At 45.2% G+C, this 23169-nt stretch overlaps 1 protein-coding gene across 2 annotated transcripts in view; it reads left to right on the plus strand.

The window, feature by feature from the left end:
- Positions 1–11285: 11285 nt before the first annotated feature.
- The window catches only part of LOC137413490 (uncharacterized), a 33789-nt gene continuing 21905 nt past the window's right edge, over positions 11286–23169 (plus strand). Inside the window, exons 1-2 of one of the 2 annotated variants that reach the window (XM_068098908.2) lie at positions 11286–11422; positions 19352–19783. In XM_068098908.2, the coding sequence (XP_067955009.2) occupies positions 11365–11422; positions 19352–19783 (490 nt within the window). In that variant the 5' untranslated portion in view covers positions 11286–11364. Of the gene's footprint in view, positions 11423–19348; positions 19784–23169 lie in introns of both variants that reach the window. The other variant, XM_068098907.2, reaches the window with a different exon arrangement.

Below are 23169 nucleotides of genomic sequence, written 5' to 3' on the forward strand. Positions count from 1 at the left end.
CATGATATCACAAAACGTTGTCGACGGATCGGGAAGAAACTTGGTGGCCAGGTTGTGTGTGTGACAAGGAAGAACCTATTCAAATTTGGTGAAGATCCGAATCTGGATCCGAATACGCAAATTATTTAATTGTTTAAGTGATTCTTCACCATTGAGTGATAAGGCCAAAAACGATATACAGTATGATATCTCAAACAGTTGTGGACGGATTCGGATGAAAGTCGGTGGACAGGTTGGGTGTGTGGCAAGGACAAATCGCTGCGATTTTGGTGAAGATCCGAATATGAATCCGGATACGAGAATTATTTAATTTATAAGTGATTCTTCACCATTGAGTGCTAGGGCCAAAAACGATACGTAGCAGGATATTTCAAAAAGTTATGGATGGATTGTGACGAAACCTGGTGGAAGAGTTGGTCACGTGACAAGAACAAGTCATTTCGATTTTGATTCAGGTCCGGATCCAGATATCCTCCTGGTCTCCCCTCTGCATCCGATACAGATTCTGACCAAGGCGACGGATGTTAAATAATGACTCGATTTCCGTCCCCGTTGTCTGTCTGCACTTTGCGTTTATTGTTTATCTTTCTTTTTCTGTCTATCGTATGCACCCTCCTTTAAAAAAATCTGCTATACAGTCACGTGAAAAAGTAAGTACACCCCATGTAAAGTTTTGACTTTTTCAACATATTTCAACATACAGCTATTTGATCTTCATTTCAACAATATTGATAGATAAAGGTGATATAATATAACAAATATCATGAAACATTTACATTTTGTAGTCCATTGTATAATTTAAATAAACATAAATGGAAATTTCGCATGTGGAAAAAGTAAGTACACCCTTGGCTCTAATAAGTGGTATTGCCCCCTTTGGCAGAAACAACCTCAAGTAGGCGTTTCTTATAACTGTCTACCAGTTTCTGACATCGACTGGGAGAAATTTTTGCCAACTCCTGCATGCAGAATTCTTTCAGCTGTGCGATGTTTGAGGGGTTTCTTGCATGCACAGCTCGTTTCAAATCTGCCCACAACATCTCGATGGGATTTAGATCCGGGTTTTGACTTGGCCATTCCAGAAACCTCCATTTCTTTCTTTTCAGCCATTCCTTGGTGGATTTACTGGTATGTTTAGGGTCATTGTCATGTTGCAAGGTCCACCTTCGGTTGAGCTTCAACTTTCCGACAGATGGCCTCACATTATCCTCAAGCACCCTCTGGTACAATGAAGAATCCGTAGTGGATTATATGATGGTGAGCTGCCCAGGCCCTGATGCAGCAAAGCTGCCCCAAACCATAATATTTCCACCACCATGCTTTACAGTTGGTATCATGTTATTGTGGCCAAATAGCTCTACCTTTGACTCATCTGTCCAGAGCACATTGTTCCAGAAGTGCTGGTCTTTGCCTATGTGTTCATTGGTAAACTTTAGTTTGCCCTGATGTTCTTTCTGGACAGCAAAGGTTTCCTCCTGGCACACCTCCCATGTAGATCAAATTTGTGCAGCCTCTTTCTAATGGTAGACTCGTGCACTTTGACATCAACAGTGGCAAGAGCTACCTGTAGGTCCCGTGATGACATTCTGGGGTTCTTCGAGACTTCTTTCAGCATCTTGCGGTCTGCTCTCGGGCTGAACTTGCTGGGGCAGCCTGGCCTGAACAAGTTGCCAGTTGTTTGGAATCTTCTCCACTTGCAGATGATCTTCCGGATAGTCGAATGATTGTTTTCAAATTGTTTGGAGATCTTTTTAAATCCCTTCCCAGACTATAACCTTTTTTCTGAAGGCCTCAGAGAGCTCTTTTGATCTAGGCATGGTGACGCCACACACTTCAACAACAAAGAGCAAACCAAACTGAATGTCTGAGGTTTAAATAAGACAGGTTCCTCCAAGATCCTCTCTAACGATGTTCTAAGCATTTGCACCTGAGCTGGTGCACCTGATTCTAATTTTAGGTATTTGAAGTAGTGATAAATGTAGGGGTGTACTTACTTTTTCCACATGCGAAATTTGCAATTATGTATATTTAAATTATACAATGGACTACAAAATGTAAATGTTTCATGATATTTGTTATATTATATCACCTTTATCTATCAATATTGTTGAAATGAAGATCAAATAGCTGTATGTTGAAATATGTTGAAAAAGTCAAAACTTTACATGGGGTGTACTAACTTTTTCACGTGACTGTACATTGCCAAACTCAAATATGCTCATGCGTTGATGGAAGCTGGTATTATCATTTCCAAATGTTGTGACTAATTGGACCTATTGGACTATAACGTGTTTATCTGTAAAGAATGTTGTTTTTAAAACTTTCCTTATGTCCCTTTAACATGATATGTTTCTATAGATGAGCCTGTGCCATGAGCATGTTGGGAACACACCCTCACTTAGCTCAGCAAAGAGGATCTTGTGTTGAGTCCAAGATGCTGAGTCGACTCAGAAAAATTCCACTCGTTTCTGCTTTTCTTTCTTCGTATCCTTCTCGGTTGCTTCCAAAGTAAATTTTCTTTCATTCCTTCAGCCTCACCCCTCCGCCTCCCCCAAACCATGTGACTCCACCCCTCCTGCTCTCCGCATACTGTTTTTGCTGTGGCTCTATTTCAAACATCATGTCACCCTCTCCCCATCTCCCGAAAAATCAGCCAATCCGAACCAAGACGCCTCCCATCCTCATTGGTTTGACAAATATATTTGAGGCAATTTCATGGTAAATGATGGAGCATGAAACCAGATAGCGAGAGGGTTCATCTTGGCGAAGATAAAAACATCATATTGAAGGAGCTGGGGCTCCCACGTCGATCGGAAGAATGGACGCGACAAAAAGCTGGAATTCATCCGAGTTGCTTTAATCAAACCAAACACTCAGGCACTCTGAAAAGCCCGTTTATCGGGCAGCAATATATATACATATTATCCCGGAGCGTTTGCCCAGGAAAGGCGAGAGAGGGCGTGGCCCAGCGTCCTGGCTGCGGCCTGGCAAGTTGAGGGCGAACCTGCACGGGCATGCCCGGGCGTCCCGACCGAGGCCTGGCAAGTTGAGCGCGGGCCTGCCCGGGCGTCCTGGACGAGCCCGGCATGGTGATCGCTCCGTGTCCTTGATAGGTGCAAGGCGATTGTGAAAACCCAGCGGTAGCCGCTACACACGTCCCCCCAGAATCGACTTGCACCGGCAGGGTCAATTTGAGGGGGGTCCTGATGACCCGGCCGAAGCGACCCCTGGCGGGTCGTGGGAGGGGGTCCGGTGTGGTGGTGGGCGGTCGAGTGGGGGGCACCGTGGACGGGGGGCGGCCTCGCCGCGGCGGAAGGGCCACCCGTGGTGGGTGGTCGACGTCCACGTGCGCCGGCTTGAGGCGGTCCACCGCAATCCGGTCCGACCTGCCGCCGATGTCGATGACGAACGACTTGTCGTCCCGTCGCAGCACCCGGAAGGGCCCGTCGTATGGCGGCCGGAGTGGCCCCCGATGTGCGTCGTGACGCACAAAAACATACTCCGCTGTGCGAAGTGCTGGGGGGGACGTAGGACTGGGGGTCACCGTGGTGGGATGTTGGCACGGGGGCAAACCGTCGGGCGGCCTCCTGGAGGTCCGAGCGCTGGTGAGCTGCGGACCAGGGACTGGTAGCGTCGGGCACGAATTCGCCCGGGACGCGTAGCGCCTGGCCATAGACCAGCTCGGCGGTGGATGCCTGGAGGTCCTCCTTGGGGGCCGTGCGGAGGCCCAAAAGGACCCACGGCAGCCGGTCGGCCCAACCTCCGTCTTGAAGGCCGGCCATGAGCGCGGCCTTCATGGAGCGGTGGAATCGCTCGCACAACCCGTTTGCTTGGGGGTGGTAGGCCGTAGTACGGTGGAGCTTGACCCCCAGGTTGCGGGCGACCGTGCCCCACAGCTCGGAGGTGAACTGTGGTCCGCGGTCTGACGAGATGTCCGCTGGTGCGCCGAAGCGGGCGACCCAGGTGGCGATGAAAGCCTGTGCCACGTCGGCGGTGGTGGTGGAGACGAGGGGAATGGCCTCCGGCCACCTGGTGGTCCTGTCCACCATGGTGAGCAGGTGTGTGAACCCCCGTGACGGGGGGAGGGGGCCCACCAGATCCACGTTGACGTGGTCGAAACGTCGTTCGGGCACGGTGAAAGGTGCCAGCGGGGCCTGGGTGTGTCGGTGGACCTTGGCCCGTTGGCAGGCCGTGCAGGTGCTGGTCCAATCGCGGATGTCCCGACGAAGGCCGTGCCAGACGAATCGCGCCGACACCAGCTTCTGGGAAGCTTTCCGGCCTGGGTGGGAAAGGCCGTGGAGGGAGGCGAAGATGCGGCGTTGCCAGGTGACGGGCACGATGGGGCGAGGCTGGCCTTGGGAGACGTCGCAGAGCAGGACAGTGTCCGCGAAGGGGGTGTCGGCCAGGCGGAGGCCCGTGTCCGCCGCCCGGAGGGCTTGCACCGTGGTGTCGGTGGTTTGGTCCGCCGCCATAAGCGCAAAGGCCACGCCCAGGTGGACCGCGTTCGCGCTGGCCCGGGAAAGACAGTCGGCCACGGCGTTGTTTTTGCCGGCGACGTGCCGGATGTCCGTGGTAAACTCCGACACGGCGGAGAGGTGGCGCTGTTGGCGGGCTGACCACGGCTCCATGACCTTGGCCATGGCGTAAACCAACGGCTTGTGGACGACGAACGCCGTGAAAGGTCGGCCCTCCAGGAGGTGGCGGAAATGGCGGACGGCCAGGTGTAGACCGAGGAGCTCCCGGTCAAACGTGCTGTATTTGAGCTCGTTCGGCCGGAGCTGCCGGCTGAAAAAAGCGAGTGGCTGCCAAACCCCGTTCACCCATTGCTCATGTACGGCGCCCACCGCGTAGTCGGAGGCATCCGTGGTGAGGGCGATGGGAGCGTTGAGCACCGGGTGAGCGAACAGTGTTGCGTCGGCGAGGGCCCGCTTTGAGCTTTGGAAGGCCGCATCCATTGCTGCGGACCAGGCGATGTCGTGCTTGGCCGGCTTGCCCCGGAGGGCTTCGTAGAGGGGCCGCATGAGTTGAGCAGCGCGGGGCACGAAGCGGTGATAAAAATTCACCATTCCCAGGAATTCCTGCAGGGCCTTTATGGTGCGGGGACGCGGGAACGTGGTGATGGCCTCGACCTTGGTTGGCAGCGGCACGGCCCCGTTCTTGGTGATGTGGTGGCCCAAAAAATCAACGGCCGTCATGCCGAAGTGGCATTTGGCCGGGTTGACGATGAGGCCGTGCTCGCTGAGGCGCCCGAACAGTGTTCGGAGGTGGAGGAGGTGCTCGACCCGGGACGTGCTGGCGACGAGGATGTCGTCCAGGTAAACGAAAAGGAACGGCAGGTCACGCAGCACGCCGTCCATCAAGCGCTGGAACGCCTGAGCCGCGTTCTTGAGACCAAACGGCATCCGCAAGAATTCGAATAAGCCGAACGGCGTGATGACTGCCGTTTTAGGGACGTCGGCCGCCCTGACAGGTACCTGGTGATATCCCCGTATGAGATCAATTTTCGAAAAAATGACCCGTCCCGCCAGACGGGCGGAGAAGTCTTGGATATGCGGGATCGGGTACCTGTCGGGGGTGGTAGTGTCATTGAGACGGCGGTAGTCGCCACACGGGCGCCATCCACCCCCCGGCTTTGGCACGATGTGCAGTGGCGAGGCCCACGCGCTATCGGAGCGCCGCACGATGCCGAGGTGCTCCAACGCGTCGAATTCGGCCTTCGCCACGGCGAGCTTGGCTGGGTCGAGGCGGCGGGCCCTGGCGTAGACCGGCGGGCCCGTGGTTGGTATATGGTGCTCGATCCCATGCCGTACTGCGACGGCCGAAAACGTCGGCCGCGTGAGGGCCGGGAACTCCGTGAGCAGGCGAGCAAACTCGTTCGCCACCGGGACGGCGCATGCCAGCTCGGTCGGCGCGGAGCTGCTCAATGTGCATACCAGGGAGCTGAAGGTTTCGGCATTGATTAAACGACGCCGTTGGATGTCCACCAGCAGTCCGTGTGCGCAGAGGAAGTCGGCGCCTAGCAGAGCCATGGGCACGTTTGCGGTTACAAACGTCCAAGCAAAGCGTTGGCCGCCGAAGCAGAGGGTGACGTTGCGCGGGCCGAAGGTGCGGATGGTCGATCCGTTGGCTGCAACCAAGGAGGGGCCGCAAACCGCGGACTGCCTGTCCTGGTCAGAGGCGGGTATGACGCTCAGTTGGGCGCCGGTGTCGCACAGGAAGCGCCGTCCGGACGCTTTATCCGTGATGAACAGTAAGTTGCCCGTGTGGCCGGCGCTCATGGCTGGTAATGAACGCCGGCCCGGCCGTTTCCCGGCCTGCCGAAGGTGCACGGGGGTCGGCATGTCCGGGCCTTCTGTCCGAACCTGGCATGATAGTAACACCACGCTTGGTCAGGTGGAGGCCCCGGTCGTCGTGTTGGAGGTGGTCGGCTCGGTGTAGCGGCCGCCAATTGCGTCGGCAGTTCGGTCGTCGACCGTGCCGGGTGCTCGGGCGCCATGGGTGTTGCGTCGGACGGCGGTGGGTCCCATGTCGCCGCTGCGATGCGCTGACCTGCGGCGGAGATCTTGTCGGCTTCTCTGGCAAGGGCCCGGGGATCTGTGATCGTCGTGCTTGCCAGGGCGAGGCGTACCGGGTTAGGCAGCTGACGGAGGAACAGCTCCCGGAACAGGAATGCTGGAGAGTGCTCGCAGAGCAGTGAAAGCATGTAGTCCATTCGCTCGGAAGGGCGCGTGTCGCCGAGCTCGGGCAGGTCGAGCAGGCGCCGTGCGCGTTCCGCCGATGGGAGGGCGAAAGCGTCGAGGAGAAGCTTCTTAATCGCGCCGTATTTGTCAGCGGCTGGCGGGCTCTCGAGGAGGCTCAGGGCGCGGGCCGCGGTGGCCGAACCGAGCGCTGCTACCACATGGTGGAAGCGGGTGTCGTCGGCCGTGATGCCTCGCAGGGCGAACAGGGAATCCGCCTGTGCGAACCAAACTGCCGCGTGAGCCTCCCAGAAGGTAGGCAGTTTAAGGGCGACTGCCGTGTCCATGTCGGTAGGTCACCAATGAAGGAGCTGGGGCTCCCACGTCGATCGGAAGAATGGACGCGACAAAAAGCTGGAATTCTTCCGAGTTGCTTTAATCAAACCAAACACTCAGGCACTCTGAAAAGCCCGTTTATCGGGCAGCAATATATATACATATTATCCCGGAGCGTTTGCCCAGGAAAGGCGAGAGGGGGCGTGGCCCAGCGTCCTGGCTGCGGCCTGGCAAGTTGAGGGCGAGCCTGCCCGGGCGTCCCGACCGAGGCCTGGCAAGTTGAGCGCGGGCCTGCCCGGGCGTCCTGGACGAGCCCGGCATGGTGATCGCTCCGCGTCCTTGATAGGTGCAAGGCGATTGTGAAAACCCAGCGGTAGCCGCTACAATATCACATAAATACACAAACTAACACAAAAACAATTCCGATAAACTTCTTCTGGTGAATTTAATAATTTTATAATTCTGCCCTCCCCGGTAAGCTTTCTAGCCTGGGTTCGAATCCCGACCTGGCTGTAAACTTCCATCCTGGTTTTCCACAGGCAGGGTGTCAATCAATGTAAGTTGGTGGTTGTTGAAGATCCCATGGTGTCCTATGTGAAGAGTAGCTGAGCTATCGCCGGCTCTATGGCGAAGTTCCAAATTTCTGCTCTTAACTACTTCTGGGAAAACAATGGCAAACCACCCAGTATATAACTCTTGGTTGGATAAATACTGGAGATCTGTTTGCGCTTCCCACAACGATGTTTCTCAGTCTGTAGGTCAGTGGGAGTTTTTTTTTTTTTTTTTTTTTTTTTTTGTATACTGAATCGAGGCTCGTGAAAGAGCTAACATTTATTTCACAAACAAATCAACCAGACAAACAAAACACACAAAAAGAGGGAGCGGAAGACAAGATGGGGAGAGAAGGGGAAGCACACAGCCACAACATTTGAGAGCAGGGAGAAGTGTGGGAGGGAGAGGGCTTGGGGGCAGGAGGCGTGGGAGGGGGAGGGTGGGGGGGAGAGGTATAAAACACAAGGGGACCGAAATTAGCGGGGGTAGAAAAGATCAAGGTTTTGGATGGGGGAGGATAAGAGATGGTGGTGAACAGCTGTTTTAAAGACCTGGAGGGTGCAGTGGGATTGAAGAGAGTGAGGGAGTTTGTTCCAGAGGCGGGAGAAAAGAGGAATGAAGGAGTGAAGGTGAGCAGAAAGTCTTGATTTTGGCAGTTTAACCATAAGAGGGTTGCAGGCAGATCTTGTGCGACCTGTAGGAATATTTGGGGGACAGAGCCCAGAGAGGGCTGGGGGGGCAAGGCCAGAGAGGAGTCGGTAGAGAGGGCTGGGGGGGGCAAGGCCAGAGAGGAGTCGGTAGAAGAAGAGTTTCAACATTTCCCCGTTTTACCCCTGCCCCAACATCACATCGTTTTGAAACTACGCAAGACGACTCACGACATTGATGTACAAAAACTAATGGAGCCCTTTTCACCCCTCGGCCCAATGGGATAAGGGGTATTGTCGTCCGGGCGGGCGGGCGTCCGTCAACTTTTGGTTTCCGTCAATTTAAAGGAGAACGGCTTCTCCGATTAAATCCATTTTTGCAGTGTGTGTTGGGATTGAATAGAGGAAGGTTCCTTTCGAAAATGGGCACGCTGCGATTTTCAACATGGCCGCCACAGGAGCCGTCCGGGCTTCCGTCAACTTTTGGTTTCCGTCAATTCCGAGCAGAATGGCTTGTCCGATTAAATCCATTTTTGCAGTGTGTGTTGGGGTTGGGTAGAGGAAGGTCCATGGGCGCGAAATGGGCTCATGGGTTCATGGGCGAAAATTTCATTACTTGCAGTTCCTCCTCGGCATACAACTTGGCTTCAAATAACAAATTATCATCAATGCTTCCTTTCACCATGCATGGGCTGAGGGGTTATGCCCACTTTGCGGTGCTATTTATTAAAATTTCCATCCAGGTGGTGCGATAATTAGCTAATTAACTCAAAATGTAATCTACGTTTGTATGTCCATCACATATCGCGAGATTCTGTCATCTCACGAGACTTTGTCGTTGCTTAATTTAAAGTCTTAATTTAATTTCATCTTTATCATACTTTAATTGAACCTCTGAATTAAATTTTAAATCTCTTAATGTCATTAATACCCTCTTGGTTTGAAGAATGGGAAACAAAGGGGAGGGGTAAGGGGCGGGGGGAAGAGTTGACTCTTCTTCCTTACATTTTCATGGATTTTATTAATTATTTTATTAACTTCTTCAAAGGCTTTGCTATATTTTCAGAATTTATTGCTTTTAAGTAGTTCATTCCATTTTCACTTGATCAACTTTCCTGGATGGGTTCCTGCCACATGTATTAATACCAGAGGGATTTATGTAAATGTGCTTTAATTACATAGCATTTGTAAAATGAGGGCTTCAATTTTTTTTACATTGCATGTGGATATATTGAGAGAAGTTTGAAAAAAAGTAAACGACATTCACTAACTATATATTGGACGTTCAAAAATTTATCGGAATTATATGGTCATAAGACTCCAAGAAACCCCAACGTTTTACGATCTTTTTCGATCCACAACTTTACAACATTGGTAAGGGAATATTTAATTATTGTAAATACTTGTGTATTGAAAAACGGATTTCCTTGGAGAAAAGCTGAAAGAAAAGTTGAAAAACGTCCTCGCCTGGCATTGCAGAAAGAATGGAACTAGAACGGCACTCGGTAGAGCGCATACCTCCACCTGGTAAACAGTTTATGTTTTGTATCCCAATGATGGGCTGGATCTGGATTCTGACCTGAACCAAAATCTAATCAGCTTGTTCTTGTCGCCGAACCAACTCATCCACAACTTTTTTTAAATATCATGTTATTTATCGCTTTTTACCCGATCTCTCAATGGTGAAGAATCACCTAAAAATCAAATAATCATTGTAGCCGAATCCATATTCAGATCTTCACCAAAATCTAAACGATTATTCCATGTCACACACACAACATCTCCAACAAGTATCGTCCAAATCTGTCCACAACTTTTTGAGATATCCTGCTATATATAGTTTTTGGCCATATCTCCCAATGGTGAAGAATCACTTAAAAATTTCTACTAGCCGGATCCGTATCCGTATCTTCACCAAAATAGAATAGATTATTCCTTGTCACACACACAACATCTCCACCAAGTTTCGTTCAAATCCATCCACAACTTTTTGAGATATCCTGCTATATATATATTTTGGTCGTATCTCCCAAAGGTGAAGAATCACTTAAAAATTTCTACTAGCCGGATCCGTATCCGGATCATCACCAAAATTGAATAGATTATTCCATGTCACACGCACAACCGGTCCACCAAGTTTCGTTCAAATCCATCCATAACTTTTTGAGATATCCTGCTATATATATATTTTGGTCGTATCTCCCAAAGGTGAAGAATCACTTAAAAATTTCTACTAGCCGGATCCGTATCCGGATCATCACCAAAATTGAATAGATTATTCCATGTCACACGCACAACCGGTCCACCAAGTTTCGTTCAAATCCATCCATAACTTTTTGAGATATCCTGCTATATGTTGGTTTTAGCCCGATCTCCCAATGGTGAAGAATCAATTAAAAAATTAAATAATTCTCATATCCGAATCCATATTCCGATCTTCACCAAAATCTAATGTATTTGTCCTTGTCACACACCCAACCTGTCCACCAAGGTTCATCTAGATCCGTCCACAACGTTTTGAGATATCCTGCTATTTATCGTTTTTGGCCCGATCTCCCAATGGTGAAGAATCACTTTAAAAATTCTAGTAGCCGGATCCGAATCCGGATCTTCACCAAAATCCAATAATTTCGGCCTTGTCACACATGCTAACTCTTTGCCAAATTTTGTCTGAATCCGTCCACAAGTTTTTGAGATATTTTGTTCACAAACGGACAGACAGACAGACAGGGGTGAAAACATAACCTCCATCCACCTTTGCTGGCGGAGGGAATAATGGGGACGGTTAACAAAGTAGTCATATTAGTCGATAAGAGATGATGAGCCCCAGCTCTGTGGATGTTATAATAAATGTGGAGGCACTGCAATCACATGACAGGGAGTCGAGAACCTTCTAGCCCAGCCATGTTGCAGAAATTCCATGTTTTGAAATTGAGAAGCAGGTGCATCTGCCATGCAAATATAACGCTGAGGATATAGAATGAGGAAATCCAGGAAACCTCAAACAGGAACCGCTGCTCATGGTTAGTTACACCATGGTGGTTCAGCAAAGGAACCGGAAACCTATAAAACTGGAATTTTTGAGTCTTGGATACCAATTCCAGTTGTAATCTCAAACAGAGCTGGCCGTTCAGGTCTATTGGTGAGACAAAATGATCTTTGTGATTGACCGTGGTGTCCCAATATTAATCTGGTTTCTTCTGCACGTTGGTAAGTGGCCTATCTGATTTTGATCAATTCTCCTTTGCTCCATTATTCAAGTTTTACATATTGTTTCTGAACTTCTGATGCCATTTGGTCTGAATATGTGTTGTTTTCATCATACCAGGTTGGTAAGAAATTTCACCTCTTGGGGAAAAGTAAAGTTGTGAATAATTCATTCATTCATATCAGGCAATATTTTCTGTCAACTGCAGGACCAAGGCCTCCTTGTACTCAAGATAATGGGATGTCTATACTCCCCGGCTTGCTCAGTGGGGATTAGTCATTTGTTAACACCGACGATAACTCGCTTACTCTTCGCAAAAGACACCAGGGGATCCTTAACATCTAACTACTCATGCTAGCTGGCAGACAAGGGACATCCGATGGGCGGAAATCCTGACAACTAACTTATTGTCTGCGAATCACCAATAGGACAGTTTATACACAAGGCGGGAATCAAACGCAGGCCCCAAAGATAAGTCCACTAACCCTGCACCCTAATGCAGGATTGTGAACAAATATGGTCAACTATTTAATTTACTACTCTCGTGTATGTGAAATAGTTGCCAAGAACTGCAGGATATTTTAAACACTTTGTCAACAAAAAACGTCCCTGTAAATCGCAAAGTCTATTCGTGGCCAATGACGTCACATGGACCCAAACTCGGAGTGGAGTTAGTTGTAAACCATGGGCCTAGTTTGACTTCTCTATTTGTTTGGGGGGCAAGGCCAAGGGATTACTATTAATAATGGGTATCCACATTTGACTTCCAAAATGACCGTTTGTTAGTGGAGTTACAGTGTTGGTGAAATCACAAATACAGTCACAGTGTACGTGAAATCACAAATACAGTGCACATGAAATCACAAACACAGTGTACGTGAAATCACAAATACAGTGTGCGTGAAATCACAAACAGTGTACGTGAAATCACAAATACAGCGTAGGTGAAATCACAAATACAGCGTACGCGAAATCACAAATACAGCGTACGCGAAATCACAAATACAGCGTACGCGAAATCACAAATACAGCGTATGCGAAATCACAAATACAGCGAACGCGAAATCACAAATAAAACATACGCGAAATCACAAATAAAGCATATGCGAAATCACAAATACAGCTTACGCGAAATCACAAATACAGTGAACGCGAAATCACAAATACAGCGTACGCGAAATCACAAATACAGCTTACGAGAAATCACAAATACAGCGTAAGCGAAATCACAAATACAGCGTACGCGAAATCACAAATACAGCGTACGCGAAATCACAAATACAGCGTACGCGAAATCACAAATACAGTGAACGCGAAATCACAAATACAGCGTACGCGAAATCACAAATACAGCTTACGAGAAATCACAAATACAGCGTAAGCGAAATCACAAATACAGCGTACGCGAAATCACAAATACAGCGTACGCGAAATCACAAATACAGCGTACGCGAAATCACAAATACAGCGAACGCGAAATCACAAATACAGCGTACGTGAAATCACAAATACAGCGTACGCGAAATCACAAATACAGTGTATGTGAAATCACAAATACAGCGTACGTGAAATCACAAATACAGCATACGCGAAATCACAAATACAGCGTATGTGAAATCACAAATACAGGGTACGCAAAATCACAAATACAGTGTACACGAAATCACAAATACAGCGTACGCGAAATCACAAATACAGCGTATGTGAAATCACAAATACAGGGTACGCGAAATCACAAATACAGTGTACACGAAATCACAAATACAGCGAACGCGAAATCACAAATACAGCGTACGTGAAATCACAAATACAGCGTACGTGAAATCACAAATACAGCATACGCGAAATCACAAATACAGCGTAGGCGAAATCACAAATACAGTGTACGTGAAATCACAAATACAGTGCACGTGAAATCACAAATACAGCGTACGCGAAATCACAAATACAGTGTACGTGAAATCACAAATACAGCGTACGCGAAATCACAAATACAGCGGACGCGAAATTACAAATACAGCGTAGGCGAAATCACAAATACAGTGTACGTGAAATCACAAATACAGTGCACGTGAAATCACAAATACAGCGTACGTAAAATCACAAATACAGCGTACGTGAAATCACAAATACAGGGTAAGTGAAATCACAAATACAGCGTATGCGAAATCACAAATACAGCGTACGTGAAATCACAAATACAGCGTACGCGAAATCACAAATACAGCGTATGCGAAATCACAAATACAGCGTACGCGAAATCACAAATACAGCATACGCGAAATCACAAATACAGTGTACGCGAAATCACAAATACAGCGTACGCGAAATCACAAATAAAGCATACGCGAAATCACAAATACAGCTTACGCGAAATAACAAATACAGCGTACGTGAAATCACAAATACAGCGAACGCGAAATCACAAATACAGCGTACGTGAAATCACAAATACAGCGTACGCGAACTCACAAATACAGTGTATGTGAAATCACAAATACGGCATACGCGAAATCACAAATACAGCGTACGCGAAATCACAAATACAGCGAACGCGAAATCACAAATACAGCGTACGTGAAATCACAAATACAGCGTACGCGAAATCACAAATACAGTGTATGTGAAATCACAAATACAGCGAACGCGAAATCACAAATAAAACATACGCGAAATCACAAATAAAGCATACGCGAAATCACAAATACAGCTTACGCGAAATCACAAATACAGCGAACGCGAAATCACAAATACAGCATACGCGAAATCACAAATACAGCGTACGCGAAATCACAAATACAGCGTACGCGAAATCACAAATACAGCGTACGCGAAATCACAAATACAGCGTACGCGAAATCACAAATACAGCGTACGCGAAATCACAAATACAACGAACGCGAAATCACAAATACAGCGTACGTGAAATCACAAATACAGCGTATGCGAAATCACAAATACAGTGTATGTGAAATCACAAATACAGCGTACGCAAAATCACAAATACAGCATACGCGAAATCACAAATACAGCGTATGTGAAATCACAAATACAGGGTACACGAAATCACAAATACAGAAATCACGAAATCAATAAATACATCAATCACAAATTTATATTGATGTGTATCCAATCTTGATCTTGATGTGTAACCAACTCATGAAGCAGCATCTAATCTAATCTTTATATTGATGTGTAACCAACTCATGAACCAACATCTAATCTAATCTTGATATTGATGTGTAACCAACTCATGAAGCAGCATCTAATCTAATCTTGATATTGATGTGTAACCAACTCATGAACCAACATCTAATCCAATCTTGATCTTGATGTGAAACCAACTCATGAACCAACATCTAATGCAATCTTGATATTGATGTGTAACCAACTCATGAACCAACATCTAATGTAATCTTGATATTGATGTGTAACCAACTCATGAACCAACATCTAATGCAATCTTGATATTGATGTGTAACCAACTCATGAAGCAGCATCTAATCTAATCTTGATATTGATGTGTAACCAACTCATGAAGCAGCATCTAATCTAATCTTGATATTGATGTGTAACCAACTCATGAACCAACATCTCATCCAATCTTGATCTTGATGTGTAACCAACTCATGAAGCAGCATCTAATCCAATCTTGATCTTGATGTGTAACCAACTCATGAACCAACATCTAATGCAATCTTGATATTGATGTGTAACCAACTCATGAACCAACATCTAATCCAATCTTGATCTTGATGTGTAACCAACTCATGAACCAACATCTAATCCAATCTTGATCTTGATGTGTAACCAACTCATGAAGCAGCATCTAATCCAATCTTGATCTTGATGTGTAACCAACTCATGAACCAACATCTAATGCAATCTTGATATTGATGTGTAACCAACTCATGAACCAACATCTAATCCAATCTTGATCTTGATGTGTAACCAACTCATGAACCAACATCTAATGCAATCTTGATATTGATGTGTAACCAACTCATGAACCAACATCTAATCCAATCTTGATCTTGATGTGTAACCAACTCATGAACCAACATCTAATGCAATCTTGATATTGATGTGTAACCAACTCATGAACCAACATCTAATCTAATCTTGATATTGATGTGTAACCAACTCATGAAGCAGCATCTAATCTAATCTTTATATTGATGTGTAACCAACTCATGAACCAACATCTAATCCAATCTTGATCTTGTCACCTAAACAACTCATGAACCAACATCTAATCCAATCTTGATCTTGATGTGTAACCAACTCATGAACCAACATCTAATCCAATCTTGATCTTGATGTGTAACCAACTCATGAACCAACATCTAATCTAATCTTGATCTTGATGTGTAACCAACTCATGAACCAACATCTAATCCAATCTTGATATTGATGTGTAACCAACTCATGAACCAACATCTAATCTAATCTTGATATTGATGTGTAACCAACTCATGAACCAACATCTAATCTAATCTTGATATTGATGTGTAACCAACTCATGAACCAACATCTAATCCAATCTTGATATTGATGTGTAACCAACTCATGAACCAACATCTAATCTAATCTTGATATTGATGTGTAACCAACTCATGAAGCAGCATCTAATCTAATCTTTATATTGATGTGTAACCAACTCATGAACCAACATCTAATCTAATCTTTATATTGATGTGTAACCAACTCATGAACCAACATCTAATCTAATCTTTATATTGATGTGTAACCAACTCATGAAGCAGCATCTAATCTAATCTTTATATTGATGTGTAACCAACTCATGAACCAACATCTAATCCAATCTTGATCTTGATGTGTAACCAAAAAATGAACCAACATCTAATCCAATCTTGATATTGATGTGCAACCAACTCATGAACCAACATCTAATCTAATCTTGATATTGATGTGTAACCAACTCATGAACCAACATCTAATCCAATCTTGATCTTGATGTGTAACCAACTCATGAACCAACATCTAATCTAATCTTGATATTGATGTGTAACCAACTCATGAACCAACATCTAATCTCATCTTTTTATTGATGTGTAACCAACTCATGAACCAACATCTAATCTAATCTTTATATTGATGTGTAACCAACTCATGACCCAACATCTAATGCAATCTTGATATTGATGTGTAACCAACTCATGAACCAACATCTAATCTAATCTTGATATTGATGTGTAACCAACTCATGAACCAACATCTAATCTAATCTTTATATTGATGTGTAATCAACTCGTGAACCAACATCTAATCTAATCTTTATATTGATGTGTAACCAACTCATGACCCAACATCTAATGCAATCTTGATATTGATGTGTAACCAACTCATGAACCATCATCTAATCTAATCTTGATGTTGATGTGCAACCAACTCATGAACCAACATCTAATCTAATCTTGATATTGATGTGTAACCAACTCATGAACCATCATCTAATCTAATCTTGATCTTGTCGCCCAAACAACTCATGAACCAACATCTAATCTAATCTTGATGTTGATGTGCAACCAACTCATGAACCAACATCTAATCTAATCTTGATGTTGATGTGCAACCAACTCATGAACCAACCAACATCTAATCTAATCTTGATATTGATGTGTAACCAACTCATGAACCAACATCTAATCTAATCTTGATCTTGTCGCCCAAACAACTCATGAACCAACATCTAATCTAATCTTGATGTTGATGTGCAACCAACTCATGAACCAACATCTAATCTAATCTTGATGTTGATGTGCAACCAACTCATGAACCAACATCTAATCCAATCTTGATCTTGTCGCCCAAACAACTCATGAACCAACATCTAATCTAATCTTGATATTGATGTGCAACAAACTCATGAACCAACATCTAATATAATCTTGATCTTGTTGTCTAACCAACTCATGAACCAACATCTAATCTAATCTTGATCTTGTCGCCCAAACAACTCATGAACCAACATCTAATCTAATCTTGATATTGATGTGCAACCAACTCATGAACCAACATCTAATATAATCTTGATCTTGTTGTCTAACCAACTCATGAACCAACATCTAATCCAATCTTGAGCTTGTTGTCTAACCAACTCATCCCCCAAGTTTCGTCCTAATTCGTCCACAATGTTTTGAGATTTTGTACTCTGTGTCGTTTTTCGCACCAATACTCAATGGTAAAGAATCACTTAAGAATTATCGTATTTGAATGCGGATCTGAATCTTCCCCAAAATCTAATCATTTCGTCCTTGTCAATCATTCAACCTGTCCACCAAGTTTTGTCCGCCCAGATCCTTTTGAGATATCCTGCTCACAGACAGACAGAGAGATGGACAGTAGCGAAAAGATAACCTCTGCCCATCTTCAGTGTCGGAGGTAAAAATTGTCCTGTCACAGGAGTATTATTTATCATTAGACAAAAACTGCTAGGGTCCCCTCGATGTGTACGCACTCGTGTCTAATCTGTCTATCCTTGTCTCGATTCCAGACCGAGTTCTAAAACTACCATCGTGCTGTTCCAAATTCAGTGCGAGGTATCATTGTTCGCAGGGTTAAGCTGGGTCTACCATCCGCTAACATTATTCGGAAGATCTGGTTAACAATCCCAGGATATCTACAACTTATCGCCGACATCCTGGAAAAATGATAAATTCCTGTTTTAACCCACAAGGAGGCACTGCAACAGTGGCACAGCTGCTCCGCAAGGAAATGATGCAAACGTGTGCTCCACACCAGAGATATAACGAGGCATAAAATAGACTTTTGGAAACTGACATTTCCAGGTGAAAAATCGTTTCCCATTGTTATTCATGGATGCACCAACATCACAGGTGTTGCCATCTTTAGGATAAATCGGCCACGACCATATAGTCACGTTCACTATGTCAATAAATTATATTTCGTTCAAAATCATGGTAGATTAGCAAACCTATACATTTTTGGAAAGGTTATAGCATAAGGAAACTAAAAATCAATGTTTACATTTGGAGAGATACCTGTATGGCGGCCATTTTGGATTTTCAAAATGGCCACTGTAAAATACATATTTTGTTCTATTTCTGCCTCTAATTACCCTAAAAACTTTTTAAAATATCCTAAACCTATATTTTCAGGGACAAGGAATCCAATGAAAGTATCAAATTAGTGCTATGGGGAATGGTAAGACACGAATCAAAGGTTTTGAATTGCAAAATACTGTCTTTATATTCGCGATAAGTTGCATAATCAAATACATGTTATCATTTTGTACAGGCAGTTAATAACATCAAAATGTGTCACAATAATTCATATCACCAAACATACACAGGCAGTCAGCAAAATCATATATACACATGCAGTCAGTATAACTTCACATCTACACAGGCAGTCAATGACAAAATATACACAGGCGGTCAATGGCATCAAACATACACGATTACAGAATATGCCATTTAGAGTTCGTCATCACTGTCCTGTGTGTCGTATCCGACAATATAGTCCGCATCGTTTTCACAGTCCGTTCCACACAAGCAAAGGTCGGTCAAATTGATTGGCAAATCGAATTGGTCGAATGGTCGATCGAATCGAATTCGATGAATCGAATCGAATCGAATCGATCGAATTGGTCGAATGGTCGAATGGTCGATCGAAGCGATTGGTCGAATGGTCTAATTGGTCGAATGGAATTGGTCGATTGGTCGAATTGGTCGAATCGAATTGGTCGGAATTGGCAAATGTAAACATTGATTTTCAGATTTTCCATGTAATAACGTTTCCAAAAATGTATGTTTGCTAATCTACCATGATTTTGAACGAAAAAACATAGTGAACCTGACCATATATACCACGTGCGCATTTTGATTGTGATTGTACGCTTATTTGTACAAGATTATAAATGTTCGTATATCTTCCTGTTCAAGCAGGAGCGAAGAGTCTGGACACGGCCAACTGTACGACTTCAGCGACAACGAGGCTTTGCATGGAACCGGAAGTGATCGGGATACGAGGAGCTTCTGCAACCATTCCCTGCTGGTTCACATTTGAAAGTCGCACGTGGAGGATAACAAATCGGAAATTTTTTATTTTAAAACAATATTACAAGAGCGGAGACCTGAGGGTGCATTATGCAGACAACAACATTGAAAAGAATGAAATGTTCAAAGGGAGGTTGGAAAAACGAGAAAACCCAACGCGAGGATACTGGTCCATGAAGATCAATGACCTACACATGGAGGACGAGGGGACGTACGTCTGTCGCTTTTCCTTTCACATGACGAACGGAAGTTATACGAATAAATCTGGATTTGAGGCCAGCAAAAGGAAGAAAACTTATAGAACGCAGCTTCAAGTCAATGGTAACTATTCATTTACCTCTGCCACCAATGGCGGACGGCGGTTGTGTTTTCACCCATCTCTGTCTGTCTGTTTGTCTGTGAGCATATCTCAAATAGTTATGGAAGAATTCGGAAAAAAAACTTCATGGACAGATTTTGGTGAAGATCCAGACCCGGATATGATATCCTATTCAATCCCACTCCTCCCTCCATGTCTTTAAAACAGCTGTTCACCACCATCTCTTCTCTTCCCCCATCCAAAACCTTGATCTTTTCTACCCCCGTTAATTCACCCCAGATCCACTTTTTTGAAATACCGACTTTCCTGGAAGTCCTAGCAGTGTCCACGTGTTTTTTTACCTGTCCCACCGCCCGCTCCTCCTTCCTGTGCCCCACCCCCCCAAGCCCTCTCCCTCCCACAGATCTCCCGATGTCCTTGCTCTCAAATGTTGTACTTGTGTGCTTCCCTCTCTCTCCCCATCTTGTCTTCCGCTCCCTTTATCTTATGTTTTATGTGTTAGTTTGTCTTTTTGTGATTAATGTTAGCTCTTACACGAGCCTCGATCTTGTATACGATCTCGAAAAAACCTCGACCTGTATACGACCTCGATCTCGAAAAAAACAAAAAACCCTAGTGTTGGCTTTACGGTTAGTCCAGCTGGCCTGGGATTCTTGCGTCCTGAATTTGAGTCCAGTTGGGCTGTTGTATTAACACTGAAATGAGTACCAGTGTACAGGTAATGGAGAGGGCACTGCATTGGAAGCAAGCCATATCTCCAGGAAATGATTGCAAGCCAGCAGCCAAAATGGTTGAACACCATTGATAAATATGGCCAAAACGATACGCAGGCTATCTCAAAATGTTGAGGATGGATTATGACAAAACTTGGTGGATGCGTTGGGTAGGTGACAAGAACAAGCTGATTCGATTTTTGCTGAAAGGTAAACCCAAACGCAAAAAACTTTATTCTGAAAAGCATTAAAAATCATTAATTTCAATTTGACTAATTTGATTAGATTAATTAGTTACAATCATTAATGAATCATTCATCATTAATTCTTAAACATTAATTTTAAAAGTGTTTTTTTATATTTTTTTGCCCATCACAAAGTGCAAAAAATCCTTACTGTCGATTTTTTATTTCGCTCGTGACATCACACTCAGAACGCCAACGACCCAAAACTCCCAAAAGACCCTGAATTTAATGACCCTGAAGGTAAGACTCTTTAGACACATTAGACCCCAATATCCTGAAGACTCCCAAGATCCTTGAGACCACTTTTACCTTTAAGACCCTTTCAATACTTGAGACACCTTTATATCCCTTCACCCTTCCAACCTTTTATACCCTTTAAACCTTTACACCCCTAAAGTCCCATTCGACCCCTGAAACCACAACATCATTTAAACCCCTCACACCCTTCAGACCAATTAAACAGCTTGGACCCCTGACCATTTAGACTTTAGAGCTTTATACTACATGCACCTTTTTCGATTACAAATAAATTGCAAATAAATAATATCACCAATATCACAAATAAATTTCTACAAAATAAATGTTTGTATTATGATTGGTGTAAATGTTTGTATGATGATTAGTGATATACATACAATACATATGTACATATATATATATATATATATATATATATATATATATATATATATATATATATATATATATACATATATATATATATATATATATGTATATATATATATGTATAAATATATATATGTATATATATATATATATATATATATATATTATATATATATATATATATATATATATTGTTACGGACACGACTTAGATGTTATGATGGGCCGAGCGGAATGGCCGCCGTGTTCGCACAGTTTACCCGATTACACTCGAACGTTGGCCGAATCGCGCTACGCTAGATCAATGAAGGAAAGGACACAACGGCTGGGATTAAGGCAACGACACAAGGGGTACAGTTCTCAAGACCTCCGGAGGAGGATATAATATTGGTTATGCAGAACGGTTAGATTACACGGCAAGAGGTAAAGCACAGAAAAGATGGGCACTTAGACACAGTCTTATCTATCCCCGACAGACTACAGACAAACGGGACAAGACGGACTTACACGGGGATTGATGGCAAGGAAGGGCAGGCAGTCGATAGCTCAAGGTGCACCTTGGCTCAGGGGCAGAATCGACTCGGTCCGGTCCAGAGATGCGGGGAGGTATTTCTCAGCGCTAGGAGGTGGCGTCCTTTCTTCTCCAAGCTGAGGCGCATCTGACGTCACCTCCCTCTTCCTGCGCATGTCCAGCGGGGAGTGACACGCCCTCGGCTCGTTAGCTCTGCCCCAGATGGAATCGGTCCGCCGCTTCTTATTGGGTGCGGGGGGTTACCGGGCTCCGCCCTTGACGAGGAGCTGACAGTGAGCCCCTGCGTGGTAACCCCGTCGGAGCACATGTTCAATGGCGGCTAACCAAGCCGGAGTGAGGACGCACACTCCCCGCGCCGCCGCCGCTGTTGTTGTTGTTGTGGTTGTAGTTCCATGAGGAAGAGCTGCGGGGAGGTATTGGGAGGTCCTAAACTTTCTAACGGTGCCATACAATCACATTCTGGTGCAACGAAGAGTCAGAATTAATGGAAACGAGTCCTTAACTGACATAGACTAAGAATAACTAGCAAGATGTCCTATAGTTGTCTACGTGAGATGCGGTGAACCTGGGCACGACATTTAATGGGGGAAAAAGGGGAAGGTCGGGGCTACAGAGTGTTGTTTACAGCCAATGGGACTAGGGAATGGGGGATTGGGGATAGTTGGGGAGTATTGGGGAAATAGGGGAATATTTACAAGCGGATATGGATGGAGGCCAAATTCCATATTCGCAACATTGCACCCTTCTCTACCCTCGGGGCGTCCCGACCCGATAAATTTTTACCTACGTTAGTGTGGCACTCAGATGTAGTTCCCTCTACTATTAACTCAACCCTGAGTGCGACAGTTTTACAGATGTTCACAAATGAGTAAATATGTCCCCCTGCGACGTTGCACCCTTCTCCTCACAGACACACACCCACAGGATAACCGAATCGCGGAAAGAATCCTCAAACTAAACATACAGCCGGTAGGGAGCATTATTTACACAAGACTACACTGATATTTACACTACGATCCAGGACCTGTTTTTGGAGGAACACATGCAGATGTTATGCATAGAGAGAGCACGCATGCCAGCATCGATACACCAACCCACGAGTGCTCTGTGGCCCTACGGCCTTTAATAACGTGCAGAGCACCCCATCCAAGCACCAAAAGCACCACCCCATCATGTACAGTCAGCACCATCCGGTGCACCAATAAAGTGTTCAACAATCACCGGTGGTGTCGCAGCCGGCCGATGTTCTGCCGCTGGTCTTGCCTTCATGTG

This window comes from Myxine glutinosa, chromosome 5 (genome assembly GCF_964187855.1).
Source record: "Myxine glutinosa chromosome 5, kmMyxGlut1.1, whole genome shotgun sequence".
Lineage (NCBI taxonomy): Eukaryota > Metazoa > Chordata > Myxini > Myxiniformes > Myxinidae > Myxine > Myxine glutinosa.